The sequence below is a fragment of the Typopeltis vanoorti genome, chromosome 20, assembly GCF_054136105.1.
Source record: "Typopeltis vanoorti isolate ZY-2024b chromosome 20, IOZ_Tvanoo_1.0, whole genome shotgun sequence".
Taxonomy (NCBI): domain Eukaryota; kingdom Metazoa; phylum Arthropoda; class Arachnida; order Uropygi; family Thelyphonidae; genus Typopeltis; species Typopeltis vanoorti.
The window spans coordinates 36388598-36410786 of NC_143568.1; the positions used below are offsets into that span (position 1 = coordinate 36388598).

Consider the following 22189-nt stretch of genomic DNA (forward strand, 5'->3'; position numbering starts at 1 on the left):
GAGTCTGCAGTTCACCTCCAAAAGCTACTCAACTTTGATTTGTTTTAAAACTTTCTTACACACGCTTCTTTTCAATATGCAATTCAAGTTTATTCTGTTCAAGGCTATATAGTAATCACTTCCTATTTCAAATCCTCTGTATTCCTTATGTCCTGAATCAGAGGGAAAAAACACTATCAACAATATCGTATTCAATAAGACTTATTGCTTGTGTCGTCTCTCCGTGTAAATTTGTGCACACCTTTTTATGTTGAAACATAGTGTTAGTAATAATTAGTCCATGTCCTGAACAGAAATTCAGCAGGTACTTACCATTATTATTAGCTTTGCTCTTTTCTCCAAATTTTCCCAAAATATTGCTGTATGTCTGGTAATCATTTCATACTCTGCTGTTTAGATCTTCAACAATTACCAACTTTTCCTTTTTCATTGTGCGAGTTACTTTCTCTAATGCCTCAAAAAAATTCCTAGGTTCTACTTCTTCCTTAGTAGAATCTTCTGTAGGAACATAAGCACAAATAAGTCTTATTGTCCAGTTCCCCATTCTGATATTTGTTCACATCACTACTTGATATTGCCTGCCATTCAAGATTTTCCTCGTATTTAGTGTTGAATACTATAGGGGGGGGGGATGCTTAAAAGTAGTCAAAGCTGTATAATTAGGAGGAGACATAGCCTTTTAAGGAATGCACAGAACCAACCATGGCTTCTGACGCAACATCCAATCCTCACCTTCTTGTGGTGCACCCTATTAGGTATCTACCTAGTTACTAAATGGATGAGGATGGGTTGGCAATTTGGAATTTAGCTGACTAAATTGTATTCTTATTGGCTTATACCATAACACAAAATGATGGTTATAGAATACATTCAAAAGAAAATTTTCAATATATGACGAGGGGATATAGAACAAGGGATTACTACCTGAAGTGAGTAAGAATGTGAAGACTGAACTTATTGTTTGGAGAATAGTGACCAAAGTGGAATAGCACACCAGAGGTGATAATGAGTTGTAGGAAGAGGTATAATTGACATGGAGTGAATAATGGTAAGGTCTCCACAGAGATGCCTAGATAATAATAAAATAATATTGAATTTGCCATATTCACTAAAAATTGAGAGTAACTAGCAGAAATTTTTTACTTTGAGTTTGTCATTAAGAATACAGTTTTCTTTGTTTATCTTGTTTCATAACTGTTTATTTTATTGCTGATTTTCATGCCATGTTTGTACAGTTATTCAATATAGTTATTTTTAAAGATTTGTAGTGATTTATTTAGGACTCTAAAATCCTGCATGTAATTCACTCCAATTTTCATAATCAGCCTGAAAATTATTCATTCATAATCTGAGCAATGTAGATGATGAACAACAATGTAGATGGCATGTGCTCCCTTTCTTTGCCTTACACTTCATTTTGCATCAACACATTCTCTGTAACGTGACTGTTAATATAAAGGTGCCAGTTTGCCATACCATTCCGCATTGTCCCAAAAATGCATTGCATGTTGCACAGAGATATACAATAATTTACTGATTGTCTTGTATAATGTCATCTCTTCTCTAGAGAAGTGATGACATTATACAAGATGCTCTTTTTAAAAACTGTGAGATGTAAACAAAAAAAACAAAAAACAAATCTGTTCTATAATTATCAGTAGTGTTATTGAAATTTTGGCATCCTATGAATTGATCATCACTATGATGAGGACACCAATTTCTTACTTTTTTTTGTAGGAGTTTAATGTAAACCTTTTATTTGCAAAAAAAACTATTTGGCAATAATTTTATGAGATGAACCAGCAGCTTAGATCCTTTCAGTGTTTTAGCATATCTTATTCAAAATTATTTGTTAGATTTTTCTAATTGTTTCTTTAGGAAAAGAAAAAGGGATGCAAAGAGGAGTACATATCAATACTTCAAGTAGAAAAAGACATCAAAAACTTGAAATGTGGAAAGGCAATTGCCGTAGATGAATTCAACCAGAAATGCTTAAGTATGGATGTTTAAAAGTTTTGCATTAGCTACACTGTGTAATTCAGAGGGCCTGATCAAAAGGTTGAATTTCTGATGATTGGAATAGATTTCACATAGTACCTACTGTAAAAAAAAAAGGGGTGGGGAATAAAGCTGAATATAAGAATTATAGAGGAATTTCTCTACTAAGTGTTTCAGGTAAGATTTATGCAAAAAAAAAAAAAAAAAAAAGGTTGAAAAATGATTGTGAAAGAGAAACTTGAAGAATAAGCTGGGTTCAGGCCAAATAGAGGTTATCAGGATCATTTTTACTTTTTGAGAAATCGTGGGAATATAACAAGATGCCCAGATAAAAAGCTTTTCATAGCACTACAATTATATCGGTGAATGGAATATTGTATTATATAGAGCAATACACAGTCTACATTTAACTTGTCAGTTAAAATTGAAGGAAATATAGGAGGATGGTTTGATGTAAAATCAGGGATAAGACAAGGATATGTACATTATCTCTGCTCTTATTCATCATCTATATAGATCACATTATGAAAGAAAGTGGCATTAGACTTAGTATTAGAATTGGAGATGTCAAACTTACCTCTTTGCTTTATGCTGATGATGACGCACTCCTAAGCACATGCAGTGTGCTTAGGATTACGTCATCATCTCATCATCACCTCAGATTAGCTCTGCTCCTAAGCAGAGCTAATCTGAAGTTGTGTGGCCAGTTAAATAGATTGGGTGAGGAAAGGTTAGCAAAACAGGTGTTCGATACCAAAATGGCAGGAAAGAGACCCAGAGGAAAACCAAGATCTAGGTGGATTGATTCAGTCAGAAGTGCGTTAGAAATACAAAATGTTTGAAATGACAATATTGGAGTGCTCGCAAGTAATAGACTGGTTCGGAGGAAAATTATTGATAAGAGATCATATCAGATCTTATCTTATTCAGAAATTATTTGTTAGATATTTATAATTGTTTCTGTTGAAAAATAAAAAAGTGGTATTTTAATGCTTTAAAATGTTTAATTCTTTTCTCTCTTTGCTTAATTATGTGTGGTTTTTTTTTTCTTTTTTTTCCTCCCAAAGCTTGAAATTTTGTATCTGGTCATATAATATCTGTATGAAAGAAAAGTGGCTCATGACCAGTGGCTCTCTGTATATCTGCCATCACTAGTTTAGTCCCAAAAAAAATCACTGCCATGGGTGGGCCAAGATTTTTTTGTTCTTTTTTATTTTTTATTTATATTTTATATAATCCAGAATTCCTGTAGAGAGCACACAAAACTTTCAGGCCTCTAATAAGTAGAGCGGTAGTCATACTCTCATACTCTAGGCATGAAAATCATCTCCCACCTTAAAGCTATTCACAAACATCCATGCTGTAGTAGTATTCAAATTGGACAGCAGAGACACTGTCCACTTGGCCAACCAAGGCAGCATTGAATGAGAATATTTACCTTTTCTTTTAATGCAAACCAAAATTTCATTCCTATATTACTTTTCCTCTTTGCTTGATCACAACTTCTATTAATCAGGTTTCTCTTCTCTGTATTGGGAAGGTCAATATCACACACATCAGACTGCCATATGTCCTTTTGGTATACATGTTAAAGAGAGTATGCAAGCTGTTGGCGTGAAAGTTGACAACATTTCCTACACCAAACATAATAGCATCTCTCCATAGCAGACTTGTACCCCATCCTACAACCTCTCACTTTGCCAACTACAAAAGTCTCATACTCTGTCATCTCTCTACTTGCAATTGCTTAATGCACACAGAACAATCCACTGATTTCTTGTCTATCTATACTGTTGGTTCAAGAACTGATACCTGTATTACACACTTTTGGTAGTGGTTTTCTTTTATATGCACAAGTGTAAACTGAATGGCATGCATCTCTGTAGTATAATTACTGCAATCAGGTGGGATCTGGTTTGGAGATAGTAATGTCAGGAAGCAGAGCAACACTATCTCAAAACCAGATTACCTGATTGCAGTAATTATACTACAGAGTTGCATGCTATTTAGTTTACACTTGTGCATATAAAGAGATAGACATTATTATTATTATTATTCCTGATACCTCCAAGGAGTCCGAAGACTCATCGCGGGAGGACATCTTCAACTGTCTCTACACCTTACCTCTACTACGAATCAACGCCATCTACCGCCCACCTCCAACACCACCACAACTAGTAATTTTTGTCTGTAAATTGCATTAGTCATCCATACCTCACAAAATTTAATGAAAAATATAAACCTGACAAGGGTAAGTCCTCAAAATCTAAATAATAGGAAAACTTTTACAGTGGAGTTGTTGTGAGCTTCGCCGGAATATTGATGATATTAAACACCTGCTGCAGAAACACAAACTTATTTGTATCTGTCTGCAGGAAACATATTTAAAACATAGCAAGGATTCTACCTTCAGGAATATTGCTCTAGTACACAAGGACAGAATCGGAGATGGTCCTGCCCATGGTCGAGTAGCTATACTTGTGGGCAGCCATACACCTTTTCATCATATCCAGCTTAATACTGCTCTGGAAGCAGTAGCAGTTCATCTGTCTGTGGGGTTTCTTATCACAGTATGCTCAGTATACTTACCACCAGATTATGAATTAAACAAAACAGAACTTGACAATCTCATATTGTAACTGCCTCAGCCCATACTCCTAATGGGTGAATTTAACGGATGTAACACTTTGTGGGGTAGTGCCAACATGAATACGGGGGATCGCGTCATCGAGCAAATACTCAATAACCGTGACCTCTCCCTACTTGATAACAGAGAAAATACCTTCTTCCATATGCCTGTCCACTCTTATTCCAATTGATCTTGCAATCTGCTCTCTAACGATCTTTCTGCTTAAATGCGATGTCAATGAAAACATACGGAAGCAATCATTTTCCTGTTATTAGTACTATGTCTTCACAGGAACAATATTCTCATACTCCTTTCTTTTAGTGTTACACGGTGATCAGCATTCATTTTTGAAATTATGGATTCTACAACCGTGTTAAAATAACTTTTTATTATTCCGACGTTTCGATCTTCATATCAAGATCATCATCTGGAGCATACATAAATATACAAGACAAGCTGCATTATATTTCAAACCGTAAGCTAGAGAAACAATGATTTGATCACATGCTACTCACTGGCATGACCTCTAGTGAAAAAAAAAAAATTAAAAAAAATTACTTCAAGCTAGATTTAATTTATGATTACATAAATAAACGTTCTTGTTTACAGATGGTTTACCTTCCAGTAACAGTGATGTCCTATTTCTATTATTACAATTGTTATTTTTGATTTAAAAAAAAAAATTAAAAATATAAAAAAATAAAATAAAAAAATGAAAATAAAATAAAATAAAAAATTATTTATAAATTACAACATGAATAAACATTCTTTCTTATAGATTTTTTTTCTTTAACAGTGATATCCTATTTTTTATTATTAAAGTTATTTTAGATTTAGGATCCTAGATTTTCTACAGTCCTGTTTACAGTTGTTCTTAGAGAGGAAGGATTCGTGGGACGAATATATGCCTTCCATATGTATGGGATTTTTAGACCATCATTATTGTTTAGATTGGGGTGGTTGATAACGATCTCACAAGCTTCTTTAAATTTGCGTTCATACCATGTCTTGGTTTGATGTAGACAACTAGTGCTTTTCCAGTCACTTTTCCAGACCTCAATAATGATGGTCTAAAAATCCCATACATATGGAAGGCACATATTCGTCCCACGAATCCTTCCCTCTCTGAGAACAACTATAAACAGGACTAGAAAATCCAGGATCCTAAATCTAAAATAACTTTAATAATAAAAAAATAGGACATCACTGTTAAAGAAAAAATCTATAAGAAAGAATGTTTATTATGTTGTAATTTATAAATAATTTATTTTTTTATTTTATTTTATTTTCATTTTTTTTTAATATTAATTTATTTTTATTTATTTTTTTATTTTTTATTTTTATTTATTTATTTATTTTTAAATCAAAAATAACAATTGTAATAATAGAAATAGGACATTGTTACTGGAAGGTAAACCATCTGTAAGCAATAACGTTTTATTCATGTAATCATAAATTAAATCTAGCTTGATGTAATTTTTTTTTTCTTTTTTTTTTTTCACTAGAGATCATGCCAGTGAGTAGCATGTGATCAAATCATTGTTTCTCTAGCTTACAGTTTGAAATGTAACACAGCTTGTCTTGTATATTTATGTATGCTCCAGATGATGATCTTGATATGAAGATCGAAACATCGGGATAATAAAAAGAGTTATTTTAACACGGTTGTAGAATCCATAATTTCAAAAATGAATATTCTCATACAATGATGCCCATGTGGATAATGGACCAGGCTGAGGGAAGTACATTTTCCCATCTTGCAAAATTTAATACTGAGCAGTCAGCCAAACACCTATTAGTGAAGCATGTCATAGATTTTATTATCTATGCAGCAATGCCAAGAGCAGCCAAAAAAGACATATAGAGTATATTTTGTAAAACCCTACTAAAACAAACTTTAATAGCATTTAAACATGCTCAAGCCAAAGCATGTTATGTGAGATGTCAGAATCCAAAACAATCTTGGCTTAAATTTACATAATTGATTAATCAAACAACCAGTGCAAAAGCTGTATGGGATAAAATCAGGAAGATGAAAGGTAGATACAGAACACATCAGCTGTCTACCTTGGAACATAATGGATGTATTATTTCTGATCCCCAAACTATTACACTTTGGGTGAAAACTTCACCAGAATCTTAGCAACAGCCTCATTTCCCCATGAATTTTTAATAATAAAAAAAGCAACAAGGGAAACAGTGATTAAGCTTCAATACCAAAGGCATAGTGCTATATAATCGACCATTCATTAAAAAGGAACTCAAAAGAGCTCTCTTGCTATCTCATCCTAGCACAGTAAGCCCTGATGATGTTCAATATGAGATTATATAAATTAAAGATGCCACGAAATTATATTCTTGGTTTAATTTCGTGTAAGCAAAGTGTAAGCAAACACTCTTGGTCACAAAGTTTGCTCCTGAAGTAATTTCAGGACTGGGCAACTCATATATAGAGGCTGTATTAAGGAAAGTGATGACTTCACCTCACTTTCCCTAATACAGTAGACATCGCTTATTGTGATCACTTTGGGATAGTCTCTTTTCGATAACAATAACCAGCTGATAACATTAAGCAAAGAATATAAAACATTGCATCATTTATTTCAATTTATTGTTATGAACATTCTTTAATTTATTGTTATAAGCAACAACATAAAATTTAATTTAAAAATTTATCTAGTGTTGTGTCTTTGAATATATATTGTCAGTGAAGTTTGTCACTCTATTTTGCACACTGCGACGAAGTATTCATAGAGATTCTTGCATCTAGGCATTATTTGGAGAAGCTTCTAAAATTTCTTCTTCTATGCTTGTATTAGGTTCACTTTCTTCTATTAGTTTAATGTTCTCATCAGAAGCAGCTTGACATATTTCCGACACCATCAATATCCAACAAATTTTCAAATTCTTCTTTTGACATCCATCTGGGTTTTATCAAAAATTTCATTTGTAAGATATTCAGATTCTTTGGAAGGAGTTTCAGAGTTTTTCTTAAAAAATCCACCTTTTTGGAAGCAGTTTTCAATAGTCTTCTCTGAGACTTGCTCCCATGACATTGCACCAAATGCAATGCATCAAGAAGGGAAATCTTTTTTTGCAATTGCTGCATCAGATTGGTCTTTTATATAATCTAGTTCAGCTATAATTCTCGCACAAACTCCCCTGTGATATAAGCTTTAAAAGCTCATATGATGCCTTGGTCACATAGTTGAATTAACGAAGTAGTGTTCGAAGGCAAGAAAATTCCTTCGATGTTCTTTAACAATAAATTATTTGTGTGTGCAGTGCAGTTGTCTACTAACAAGACAATTTTTTGCTTTAATTTAGGATCCCACTTAACCAATTGTTGAAAATGGCATTAGTCATCCAAGCATTTGTACTAAACAGTAGTCAACAGGCAAACTTTTGACAACTTTAAAGTTGTCAAAAGTTTTAAAAACAGAGGATTTTTACTTTTTCCAATCGCTAGGAGCTCTCGTTTCTCACCTTTCATATTTGCATAACAAAGAACTGTCACTTTCTCTTTTGAAGATTTAAATTCTTTAGTACTTTAGTAATTCTTAGTAATTCTTTAATTCTTTAGTAATTTCTAAACAAATAAGTATGCTCAGTCATTGCATGAAAATAGTCCTGTATGTAAATATCCTCTGGAGAATATTCAGCAATAACTTTTGGCCACTCAGTCTTAATCCACATATCAGCTGATAAAAAATCAGCACTTTTTTTTCACCATAAATAACACTTGTACATAATATTCTCCCCTTTTTCCACCTGTTAAACCATCCATCAGTTGAGGTGAAATTTTCTTTGCCCATTGGTTTTCAAGTTCTGCTTTTTGACGCATCGAGGGCCCATTAATCGAAGCATTCTTTTCACGAACATTGCTAAACCAAATTTTTAATGCTGATTCAACTTGAGTATCCTTACCAGATCGAGCTCTCTTCTGATCCATGTTCTCATTAGTAAGAGCTGAAGTTTCAATGTTTGAGTTGTTTAAGATCTTACACAAGAATGGTTGTGAAATTTTTAAATGTACAGCCACACTGTGCTGACTAATTTTGGGCAACTTATCATAGCACTCCAAAATTCTTTGCTTTTCTTGAAAAGATAAATCTTTACGTTTTTAAGTTATTGCTTTTGCCATAATGCTAAGGGCTGTTTTAACAAGCTTGCTGATTCGAAGAGTACGAAAATAAACTCAAAATCACATTTAGACTGTATTTATCCCCCCCCCCCCGTGCAAATTCGGGGAGGTATAAATTTAAGATTTAAATTTATACCCTGGAAGATTTAAGATTTACAGAAGATTAAGATTAAAATTACCCACCTGCATTTGCTTGGAAGATATAAGATTTACAGAAGAATAAGATTAAAGAAAATTAACAAAAAAAAAGTCAGATTTTGACAAATGTGAAAATTTGACAATTCTTTGTCAAATTTTCTCCTGATATTAACCCTTATTTCTTAGAATTCTGAGATGCAAAAGGCTAAACATTCGAGGATTTTGATAACAATAACCGGAACTTTCATTCATTTATTCATTTCGTACGGTGATTCAACTGTCGTGAGTCCCTTTTACGGGGAGGTACGGCACCACCTCAATCCCCCTATTTTTATCTGGGCTCGGGACCGGCACAGCTGACAATTCGGACCTATGGCTGGAGGGCTTGTCTTAAGTATTCCTGACTGTATCTGTGTTTGTTCAAGGGGGCTGGTTTGCCTGTTTGCAGGATGAAAAACCCCAGATAAACTGGGGGAAAACCCTGCTGTCCACATCCGAGACTGGCTAACTTGGCTATGGCTGAGGAAGATCCTTAAGCTCCTCGCATCGTCGATGGGAATCGAACCTAGGACACTCCTTCCCCAGGCATATGGTTGCAAAGCGCATGGCCATTAGGCTAACCGTGCAGACACCGGAACTTTGATTATAATAGACAGATTATTTTTAATTCATTTTAAATGGTGTGTTTTGGGACCAACTGATTTTGATAACAATAACGATTGATAATATTATCCATGATCACAATAAGCAGATTCTACTGTATATCCTGTTTTTTTTTATTATTTTGCTCTCACCAGTGAATGAAAATCAGTTAAATTGAGGTTAGCAGCTTGATTTGCATTTGTTGTACTTTCAAAAAAAAAAAAAAATATTCTTCATAGTGCAATATTTAAGAACCTATGAAATCTAGCTTGAGTAGGTTTGTGAAAAAGTACGAAAACCTTTGTTTTAGAGTTGAACCTTATGAAACACTAGAATGTTTCATGAGTGAGCTTAGCTTTAAATTTAATAAACTACATTAAAAAATAATTTCCCACTAAAGTAATTTAAAAAAAATTTAACGTATTCTAAATAATTATTTATGAGAAGCCATTACAAGTTGGTCATTTTAATTTTAGTTATTTATTTTATTCTTCATTTAGGTATTTGGTACTGATGTTATGGTAACTGTTGCCAAATCTTTTGAAGCACCAATAAAATGTAAGTTGATATTAATTCCTGTTATGTGTTAATTTGAAATATTTATATATAACAGACCTTATACGTGAACAATTGGAAAACCTATAGTACATCAGTGCTTCATGTTTGATGTACTATAGGTTTTGGAATTGTTCAATGATGTGCATAATAATAATAAATGAAAATATTACTGCATTATATAAATATCACCGTTGCTAGGGTGTTAACATTTTAATTTCAAAATAAGGATTCTGACATGATCCTTAGAGGGCTATTATTGAAGACAAACCAATAAGCCCATTTCATATTTTTCAATTAGACAGTTAAGATTTTTTTTTTTTTTTACTTGTGCTTACACCATCATTCTGTCTAAAAATAAATTGCATTTATTCTTATATAGCTTATTTTCAACTGTTAGTTCGTTTTTTTATGTCGTGAAGCAACTGAAACTAAGAACTTGACCTCACTTTACTCTTCACACATTGTTCTGTGACATGAAACCTTAGAGTATAAAAAGGAATTTAAATACTGCTAATCGAAAAAATTGAACACTAATCATAAGCATATCATAACACCTCTTATTACAAAACTGTTGCCAAAATTTGATCTTCTGTAGTTCTTTTTCAGATTGAATTCTATGCTTGCCCCTTGTTTAATTGATAAAGGTAATTAACAGGACACAGGAAAGGAGTCTCAAAGGGGGCTCCTTTCCTATAGAGCTATTCTGCTAGTTGCATCATTCAACCTGTTTTGATCAAATTTAGAACATTGTCGTTTTCTAAAATTGTTTAAGGTCCTTCAGAAAATTCAGCACAATCAGACCAAAATGGTGGGGATATTATCCTACAAATCCCCACCATTTTGGTCTGATTGTGCTGAATTCAGTCAGATTTGACCGAATGTAAAATATGGTCATTTCTCCTATTGCATAAGATCCCTGAGAAATTCAGCGCTATTAAACTGGAATGGAGGGAGTTTTAGAGGATGGATTTCTTCCTTTGCAGACACCTTTTATCTTATTTGACCAAGTTTGTAATATAGTCATTCTTATGTTATTATTAATAATGGTTACATGAGTATTGCCACAGAATCTAAATACTCATTGTGGGAGGCCAACAGTAGCCATTATTGTCACAGTGACCATATCTTTCCTTAAAGTTGTTCATTAATAAACACTCATGACTACCTTTGGCAATCATTTACTCCAAGCAAAAAGAAAATCTAGGTCTTGCACCTTCGTTAACCAACCACTCTCTTACACAATTTCCAGGGATGATCCTCTTGTTCTCTCTCTCTCATCATGTATTAGAAAATTTCTTCAGCGTCCATTTAGTAACTTATGTTTCTATCATATCTTCTCTCCCCCCCCCCCCTATTAACTAAACTGTGTAACTCAGTCTATGCTCATAACAAGTATCCCACAAATCAGCCACCATTTTGGTTACTGGTCTCTAAATCCTTTCCATTATATCCACATTCCTATAAAAAAAAAAAAAATCCAGGTAACCATATCTGTTCCCATTAGTAGAGATTGGGCCATATGTATCAACAGCACCAAGGATTGGGAGGGGGGGGGGTCTATCTTCAGTTCAAATTTTTTTAGTCTTCCCCAATAATAACAGCCCGATTAATTATTATTATTACATAACGCCTCCAGGGAATCCAAAGACTCATTGAGGGAGGGTACCTACTCTACAACTATCCATCTCCACCAGCTGCAACTAACTTCATCATCTACCGCCAACTACCACCACTAGTATTTTCACAAACAAACATCCATGCCTATGGCAGGATTTGAACCCACACCATTTTGGCTGGAAAGCAGATACGCTAACCACTCGGCCAACCAGGCCGGCAATAATACTACCAAGAAAGACAGAAACACATTCTACAATTAAGGTTCCCTTTCAGACCTGGGCTCTAGTCATTTGTACTGACTCTCCTTTCTTGTGCCTTGCATATCAAAGCCTTATAAGATTGGATAGTAAATTTTTCATCTCTGCTTTTTCAATATATTTATCAACATCCATGTAATCAGTCCTTTGAGACATTTTGCCCACTTTGGCAGTATGTTCTCTGAACTTCACCTCTCTTCCAGCATTATTCTATCAGTTTTTTGGTACAGTTTCACCATGCCATACACAACCTGTACTTTTTTTCATCCTGAACTGCATAAATTTGCATTTTGACACATTGAATTGGCAGCCATTATCCTTTACCCAATTTCCTCATCTGTTTAGATCTTCCTTCAGGAGCTCTGTCACCTCACCTTTGTTAGCTATTACTTCCCCAGTTTAGTCATTGATAAACAACTAGAATCATTCTCGAATCCCCTCAAATCATTCTCAGTATTATCATTGTACATGAATAGCAGTGGCCCAATTTTAGGGTCCTGGTCACCTGCTTTCTGTTTGATTCAACCCCACTACATACTACCCATCCCTCATACTAAAATTTAATTGAATGAATACAGCACAAAAAGAAATAGACAGTAGGTTTAATCATTCTGATATTTTGTCTATCACAAAGATATTTTCAGGAATACAGTATTGAAATTGTAATAGCTAAAATTTTAAAGAAATATAATCTCTGCACTGCTTTCAAGCCTAATTTGAAGCTGACTTCTTCCCTTCTCTGCTCTCCTAAAGCTCCACTTCCTCCGCTCTGTTCCAGGTGTTTGCAAGGTTCCTGTTCTTACAACTTATCATATTATGGTCAAATTGGGAAATCTGCTGACATCCATCTAGATGAACACAAAAAATACATCCACTACCACAACTATGGTTAGTCTAGTCTAACTGACTATGTCTTGGATATCTTGCACAGGATCAGATAGAATAAAATTATCACATTTATTATAGCAAATGCAAACTTGAAAGACCTCTTTTTAGAATCAGCAGCAGATTTTAAAAAAAAAAGTCTAATCTTAATAAATATAGTTGTGTTAAACTTCTCATGATTTGGGGAACTTTAATTCTTTGGTCTCCCGCACAACACTAAGGTTAACCAACAGCTGGTGCCCCTCATAGGACTTTAGGCCTTAAATAGTCTGATTTCTTCTGCTTATTGTTTTATGTTTGTTTTTGTGTGTGTTGTTATTGCAATTTTTATATTGCATTCCTGAAGATGTCTCTGTGACAGAGAAGAATGAGTGGAATTAAACCCGCTTTTAATTATTTCTCTTTGTGTTTTATTTATTCCATTAAATTTAGTATGAGTGCAAATCAGCACCTAAGCCTAAATACATGTTTACTTATATCAGGTTATCCCAGAGTAATGTTTTTATATACTTGTTCAAATGTCTCAGCTTGTCTAAACATGATCCTTTCTTTTAGTGTTACACGGTGATTAGCATTCATTTTTGAAATTATGGATTCTACAACTGTGTTAGAATAACTCTTTTTATTATCCTGACATTTTGATCTTCATATCAAGATCATCATCTGGAGCATACATAAATATACACGACAAGAAAAATGAATGGAGGATTGTCTAAACATGAATTTTTAAAACTTTATAAGTACCACTAAGCTGTAGCAGCCTTATTCTAAGGAATCCACCTTGCAAGAACATTTTACATAAGTTATTGTTTAAATAACCGTTTGTTACTATGGAGGTCACTGAAGAGCACATCATGCTTTATGAATTCAAAAAAGGCAACAATGCTGCTAACACTGTAAAAAAATGTGCAAGAAGTGTATAAAACAAGACCTTTACCCTTAGAAGGATTTGTTAAGCATTTGGTGGAATATGGCTGGTGTTATATTCTTTGAACTCTTGCTACAAAACCAAACAATCACAGCTGAAGTATACTGTGAACAACTTGATCGATTAAATGAAAAACTGAAAGAAAAGAGGTGTTCTCTGGTCATTCGAAAAGGTGTTGTTTTTGACCATGATAACACGTGCCCTCATAGTTCAAGAATCACCTGCACTAAGATTGAGGAACTTGACTGGGAAAAGCTTCCATATTCTTCTGACCTTGCACCTTCAGATTACCACTTATTTTGATGCTTGCAACATTTCATTAATGAAAAACAATACGATACATTAGAGGCACTGAAATAGCCTATAAGACTTCTTTGCATTCAAACATCCTGAATTCTATAGAAATGGCATTATGAAGCTTTCATAACATTGGAAAATCATTATTGATTCAAACGGAAAATATATACTTGATTAAATTAGCAGGTAATTTATCTTTTATATCCTTTCAAAACTTTGCTAAAAATGACATTGCTTTTGGGATGACCTGATGCTACCCTCTGATGTCTCTCCATCAGTCACTCTTTTATATCTGTAATTATAGCTCTGTAATATGAAATTGCAGTCTTTGAGTCTCCTTTGTATAATGGAACTATATGCCCTCTTTCTTTTCTCCCTTGGCACTCTGCCAGTTCTGAGATGGAAATTAAACAGTCTGGTATAGAGTACTGCCATTATTGTTAAACTTTTCCCATTACACACCAGCTGATCTCTCTGGCTGTATTCATATCCTAAACATCATGAGTTCTTCTTCTGTTCTTGTCTTTATTCCTGTCACATTACTCACCAGATTATCTTTGCCTGGATAATACACACTCAGAAGAAATAGTATTCAATTATTTTTTGCTTTCATCTCCTCAACAAAGTTTAATAATAATTCATTAATATTATCCTTTCATAATCATTCTTCCTTTTTTTTTTTTCCAATCACATAATGAACTCAGGAATTTCCTGTGGGTGCTGCTTGGCTAATTTAGGATATTTCTTAAAAACTTGAGAAAATATCCTAAAGTTTTTTAAGATTTTTTTTTTTTTGCCTGTACTTTATATTGCACATTGGCCTGCTGATTTCCCTTATCTTCATACATCCTCTCTCTCTCTCTCTCTCTCTCTCTCTCTCTCTCTATATATATATATATATATATATATTAGGATAACCAAGTTATTTTATAAACTTGGTTATTTTAACTCCTAATCCCAAATATGCAAACAATTAAGTTTGCGCCTGAAACTTAAAAGTTCAATGTTATAACACCAGGGCAACTCATTGTAGAGGTGGGTAAAGCTCTGATTACTATTCTTAGTATTTTCCCATAATGTAAAGCACATCTTACTAGAAGATGTATATTGCAATACATTATGGGTGGGGTCACTACTCAGACCGGTTTCAACCTTTTTTTGAGGTCTCCTCAGTGAGTAGCTAGACCCTAAATACCAAGGTTATAGTAATGCAGAGCTTTATCAACTTTACCTATAGAAGTTGCAACAAGGTGTTTTTATTTTTAATAAAAATCTCTGGAGGAGATATAGATGTAATACATTTTTTAACTTGGGGATATTGTATATTAGGATAACAAAGTTATTTTATAAACTTGGTTATTTTAACTCCTAATCCTAAACTTAATTGTTTGCATACTTGGGATTAGGAGTTAAAATAACCAAGTTTATAAAATAACTTGGTTATCCTAATATACAATATCCCCAAGTTAAAAAATGTATTACATCTATATCTCCTCCAGAGATTTTTATTAAAAATAAAAACACCTTGTTGCAACTTCTATAGGTAAAGTTGATAACGCTCCGTATTACTATAACCTTGGTATTTAGGGTCTAGCTACTCACTGAGGAGACCTCAAAAAAGGTTGAAACCGGTCTGAGTATTGACCCCACCCATACTGTATTGCAGTATACATCTTCTAGTGATGAGATGTGCTTTACATTATGGGAAAATACCAAGAATAGTGATCAGAGCTTTACCCACCTTTACAATGAGTTGCCCTGGTGTTGTACCATCTTTAGACTTGAACTTTGTTTCAGGCACAAACTTAATTGTTTACATACTTGGGATTAGGAGTTAAAATAACCAAGTTTATAAAATAGCTTGGTTATCCTAATATACAATATCCCCAAGTTAAAAAATGTATCACACACACACACACACACACACACACACATATATATATATATTCTTTAGTAGCTCCTGTTTAATGATGCTACTGATCAGTTTAACTTTCACCTGATTTATACTCATTACTCATAATTATTATTATTATGATGGGCAACTCCATGGAGTCGACAGACTCATCGAGGGAGGCCCTAACATCCTGTCAAGAACAACTATTCAATATTCACAGAGTATCTATCATACCTCGCCTTGAACTCATTCACAGTCATGGCCCCACAACAGACTCTGGCAGCTTATTCCACTCATTCACCACTCTCCAAGTAAAAAATCTAGCTCTAACAACCTTGCTAATCACATTCTTGCCCAGCTTCCATGTATGGCCCCTAGTCTTCCCATCACCAGTCCTATTATCAAAGATATCTTCTGGATTAATCTTATAGAAACCCTTCAGTAATTTGAATGTCTCAATCACATCACCCCTTTTCCGCCTATCAACCAATTTCTGCAACCCACAAATCTTCAACCTGTTCTTATAAGATTCATTCCATGAAAAATCATTATGAAATTTCTGATATGTACTCTGAGTGGAGTATACAGGATATTATGATAATACTACATGAAAAGTGTGTAATCATCATGAATTTGCTACTGACAATTTTCTTCCGTCTTAATCTGTTATCTCTCAGCACTCCAGTATCATCACATCTTATATTTCAGTCTTCCGATGCACTCCTTACTATGTCCACCAGATCTTTGTCTTCCTCTGGGTCTTTCCCCTTGTCATCCTAGAAAAAAATACTTGCTTTTGCTAACCTTTCTCTCCCATTCTGTGTAAGTGAGTTAGCATACTACCCGAGGTTAACTCTGCTCATACACTTCCTAATCCTTGTTTTTAATATGATTCTGCCATTGATGTTATCAGTTCACTCTTAAAATTTCTCAGAACTCTCATATCTATGAATCTTAGTGTTTGATCAAGTATTTTATTTCTAACTCAGTTTTCAGATCCATAAGTTAAAATTCATTTGAACACTTTCTTGTATTCAGCCCTAGTTTAGTATTTTGACTAATTTCTTTCTTATTCCATATAAATTTATTCACTTGCCTCCCTACCATACTAGCTTTACTAATTCTTTTGTCTATTTCCTTATTTAATTTGCATCTTCATTAAACTTTGTGCCTAAATAGCTGAAATGTTTAATTTGTTCAGGATTCAGGTGATGTTTGGTGTTTTCAGTGTTCTGCCTATTTTCATAATCTTTGCCTTTTTATTGCTAATATTCCTACCAAATTTATTATAGTTGTTATTCAGTTAAGTTAGGAATCCTGCACACATCTAGTAGTACATTTGTATAAAGAACTGTATTAGATATCTCCAATTTTGATATTAGACCTAATAGCATTTTCCTTCATAATATGATCCATATAGATGATGAATGTGAAGATAATGTGCATCCTTGTCTTACTATAGGTATGCAATCTGATACTGCTTTCCTTAAATCCACCTTGACTGTTTCCCATGAATTACTAATTTCTTTCTCATGTGGCTAAATTACTGATGCATATCATCCATATCTCTTTTTGTTCTCCCTGACCTATAGTAGCAACCAATTATATATTTTCTCCTGTTAGCTTTTATTTCTTATCACATAGCTTCAAATGTACTACCCACCTCTCAACTTTACTTTCTTTCTGGATTTTTGCTGGTTGCAGTTTTTCTGCTGTGATTAGCCATATCCCTCCCTTGTCTTGTTCCCTCTATCCTCCTTATAAAAAATACTTCTGTTAATTGTCTTGCTAATGCATATAACTTTTGTCCAACCTAACCAATTTTAAAACTTCTCACTCTTGTTTCTGATACCTGCATTAGTATCCATGCATTACATTATTTCCTTGGGCCTAGAATTTTTATAAACATTACATAATGTGGCATATTGACTTAATTGCTTTGTATAATACTAAACAGCCACTGACTAAAAAAAAAAGCAGGGGTAGTATTGAATGAGTAGTGTCTCTGTTTTGCTATATCAGGTGTATGGATTCAAATTCAATTAAAATTTTGGCATGGATGTTTGTGAAAATCTTTAGGTAGTAGATGGTATTCGTTCTAGTATAAAACTGTCAATTTGCTTACTTGAGAACTAAAATGAGTGACACTATAGTAATTTTTTCTTAAGATTATTAACAGGAATGCATGACTTTCCTTACTCATCCTGCAAAATAGCCAAACTGGACAGAGAATGCACAACACAATTACCAGACATGATATACTGTCCTCGTGCCTTTTAGTTCCTTTGTCCATAATTCCAAACCACAGTTTCCCCTTTCCACTTTAGAGGAAGAAGATGATACTTTTATTTTACTTAATTCAGAAAATAAACAAAACCGCAGTGTTAATAAGGAATTGGCCAAGAAAAATGACTATGTAATGCTTAAACTGGCTTATTCAACCTTGTAGAGAGGCTTAGATGTTGGACTTTTTTTTCTTTTTTTTTTTTTTTAAACAACATAAAAACAGTAAGACCCAACCTCATAGAAAGATATTTATTAACTAGCTTATATATTGCTGGATTTCAAACCTGCGTCCTCAAAGCACAATTTTCTTGTTACAATCTACACGTGACAAGGAGTAAGTGAACTAGTTTAAACTGTAATAGCAAAAGACCTAATTTAGCGCCCTTTAATGTTGTATAGAAGAAATTGTTACAGCTGTTGTGTCAGAATTGATCTTAAGATGACTATCTCTCAAATTTTTGGCAGATTAGTTGCAGCTATATTTGAAGTTGTGAGATGGCTTCATAGCCATTGCTGACTCTAAAAATGGTCTCTCTGACCTACAGTAACTTCCATATAGCACATATGTTTTCCTTTAATTTAATCCTGTGTAAAGGGGGGGGGGGGCAGTGTCAAAAGCATAGTCTGGCTTACCACAGTGATGGTAGCAAATGTATTTCACTACTTATTCACACATAGAAGCAAGTAGTTGTTCTCTGTGGATGCTGTTCTTAAAACCAGCAAAATATGAGCTAGTTACTAAATATCTTTATCTGATTTTTATTATTTTTAATAAAATACTATAAATTGTAATAATGTAATAATTACATTATTACAATGTAATAATGTAATTATTACAATGTAATAATGTAATTATTACATTGTTGTAATACCATAAAAAGATGGATGTTTGATATATTTGTTTTGAAACAAAAATTATATTAAGAATTTTAAATTAATATGTTAACTTATTTCAATTAGTAAATAAAAGCCAATTTTCTAGTGGTGTTTCCTCAAGATCTTCTTGAAAAAGGATTAGATGGTAGCAGTTTTGCCATGTTAGGACTTGGTGACATTGTTATTCCTGGTATATTTATTGCATTTTTACTACGATTTGATCATAGGTGAGTACTCTTTCTAAATTGAACTCTTATTAATCAGATAAGCAACTATATCTGAATCTATAACTCCACTACTTCAGTATACTGCATGCAAGGGCAACTTGAACAGATGACTTGAAGCTCCATATAATTTCAGTAATATGATATTTATATCAGTATCAATAAGTTGATTTTAATTTGTGTATTGAAATGATATTACATCTAAAATCTTAATTGTATATTAAATATAACTGTTTCAAAGTGTTGTTTTGTTAAGATGTGTTAAATAACACATTTGTAAATTGCCTGAAGAGATTGGCAAATACCTTTTCTTTTAACATAGCTTTAAAAGTGTTGATGGAAGACATAAGCAAATAGTTATTTTCTGTTTATTACGTAGAAATATTTTTCATAGTTTCCAACAAATTATTCTCATGAATACTTAAAGGTTTTTTCCTGCAGCACAAAAGTGTACTAATGCTTGGATACGAAAATCAGATGTTAATATTTTCAGACTGCTGTGATAATAGTCACACCTGATATTAGTCATGTGAGAGCCTCACAGTTTGATTGTTGTAGTTGGCACAGATAAGATTTTTTGTAGCCTGAGCTGACCAAGTTTGCAACATTTTATTAGGGTTTTCCAAATGTCATATAATTTTGATCCAGTGAGCCTGCAGAAACCATTGTTATTGAAAAGCTCCCATCTGACATCACATTTTTCAAATAGTGTGTCTTAATACGAACAAGTTCAAGTGAAAGAATAAATTTTAAATAAAAGTGATAAATTGGATTTACCACTGTCACCACCAGTACCAAATCTGTATGTGCAACAATTTTAAAGAGTTTGCTTTGGAAGGACCCACATTAACGTCAGTTGTTTGTAACACTGCATTTTATTTTTATCTCATATTTGAATTATCCAGTCGCATATGTAGGTGACATATGAGACTGGAAGAAAGTTAGTTTATGAAAACTAACTTTCTTCCAGTTTTATGAAAATTATGAAAGTTAGTTTTATGAAAACTAACTTTCTTCCAGTATTATGAAAACTAAGTCAGTTTTCATAATACTACGGATGCTTTTAACACTTTAAACTGGTCACGAAACTATAGTAATTAGTGAGATCTCCAAAAGACATAACCCAATTGAAAAAATTCTTAAATTATACAAACCATTATATTGATAGGAAAAGACTTGCCACTGAGTCCATTTCTCTAAAGTCAACTGTAAAAACATCTAAATCCTTCAAGAATAGGCAATTATAAGGAGAGGGTCTTTAAAGAACACACAGAAATCATCTTGTCACATGGTACCTTCAATTAGAACAAATATTATTATTAAGAGAGACCTCCAGGGAGTCAGAGACTCATCGAGGTAGGCCACATACTACACACACCAACTATCATACTTATTCTTGAATTCATTCACACTGCTTGCACTCACAACATCCAATTGCAATCCAGTCCAATATCACACACCACCCTCTGAGAGAAAAATCTAGCCCTCACACCATTCTTGGCAGCCTTCATTCTCAGCTTCCAAGGATGCCCTCTCGTCCTTTCCCAACTCTCCATAAATTGAAAAATTCTATCAATTGAAATCCTCTATGACCTTTTCAGAAGTTTGTAAGTCTCAATCATATCATCCCTCTTTCTCCTGTTTGCTAATGTCTGCAGTCTACAAATTCTCAATCTGTCTTCATAATCAGTATTCCACAATCCTGATATCATTTTACACTCTCCTTTGTACTCTCTCCAATATATCAGAATCGCAGTAGAAACCAGGAGACCAGACTTGTGCACAGTAGTGCAAGTGAAGTCTTATCAAAGCCTTGTAAAGAGGCGATATTAAACTACATTATGTTTGGAAATACCTAATGTTGTAGGATGCCAGTTAATGCATTATAAAAACCATATCAGTCACAAAGCACCTGCAAATACAGTATATCCAAGTATGGCAGTCATGAGTCATCATTATGGTTTGAAAATATTATCATGAAGAAAGTAAAACATTATATATATCAGTGGTGGTACATGCCCATTTAGGTTGGGTATGCTATTGTGTGGCTTATGCAACATGCACTGCAAAATTCATGTTAATTTGACTGTGTGATTGCATTTTTATTAATGTATGAATTAACAACGCATAGTGCACCAACGTCCATCTTAATTGGTCCAGTGCAATTAATTATAGTAGTCCTTCGAATACTGTAATTTATCAATTAATATACTTTTAAATATGGAAAGCATAAAGGTCAAATGAACAAATAGCTATGCTTCATGTGTACTGTTTATGTGAGAATCACAAAAGGTTTATGCTTCGTGATGAGATTAGATTATCATTGACAAATACTAAAGTGAGACACGGATAATTGGACTTTTGATATGATTTTTAATTACGACCATATAATACACACAGAAATTAGAAAAAGTAATCACTTGGGAAATTATTATTTTTTTGGATTGCACCAAAGGAAGGCAGAAATAACTCTTTTTACTTATTTATGCACGAGTTCCAATCTCCTTTGACTATAATCATAGTCATACAATCCATGAAATCTCTCGAGAAAACAGGATATTCAGTAGATTGTCAAAACTTTCCCATTGTAAATATGGGCTAAAAAGTTAAATTATTTATAAAATTATATATTTTTATAACATTTTTATAACAGACTAATTTGGAGGAAAATTGTAGATAGGAAATTAATAATGATGTAATTTTTTTCATGTAGTACTATCATATCCTGTACACCCCTTGAGGGTACATGGCAGGAATTTGATGATGATGATGATGATATATTTTTATATTATATTTATTATATAATTATATATTAA

General features: G+C 33.4%; 1 protein-coding gene across 1 annotated transcript in view; it reads left to right on the forward strand.

Moving 5' to 3' along the window:
• The window catches only part of LOC150095367 (signal peptide peptidase), a 214708-nt gene that overhangs the window by 144886 nt on the left and 47633 nt on the right, over positions 1-22189 (forward strand). The window contains exons 7-8 of the mRNA XM_090409987.1: positions 10052-10109; positions 19256-19376. Coding sequence (XP_090266113.1) covers positions 10052-10109; positions 19256-19376 — 179 coding nt within the window. The remainder of the gene's footprint in view (positions 1-10051; positions 10110-19255; positions 19377-22189) is intronic.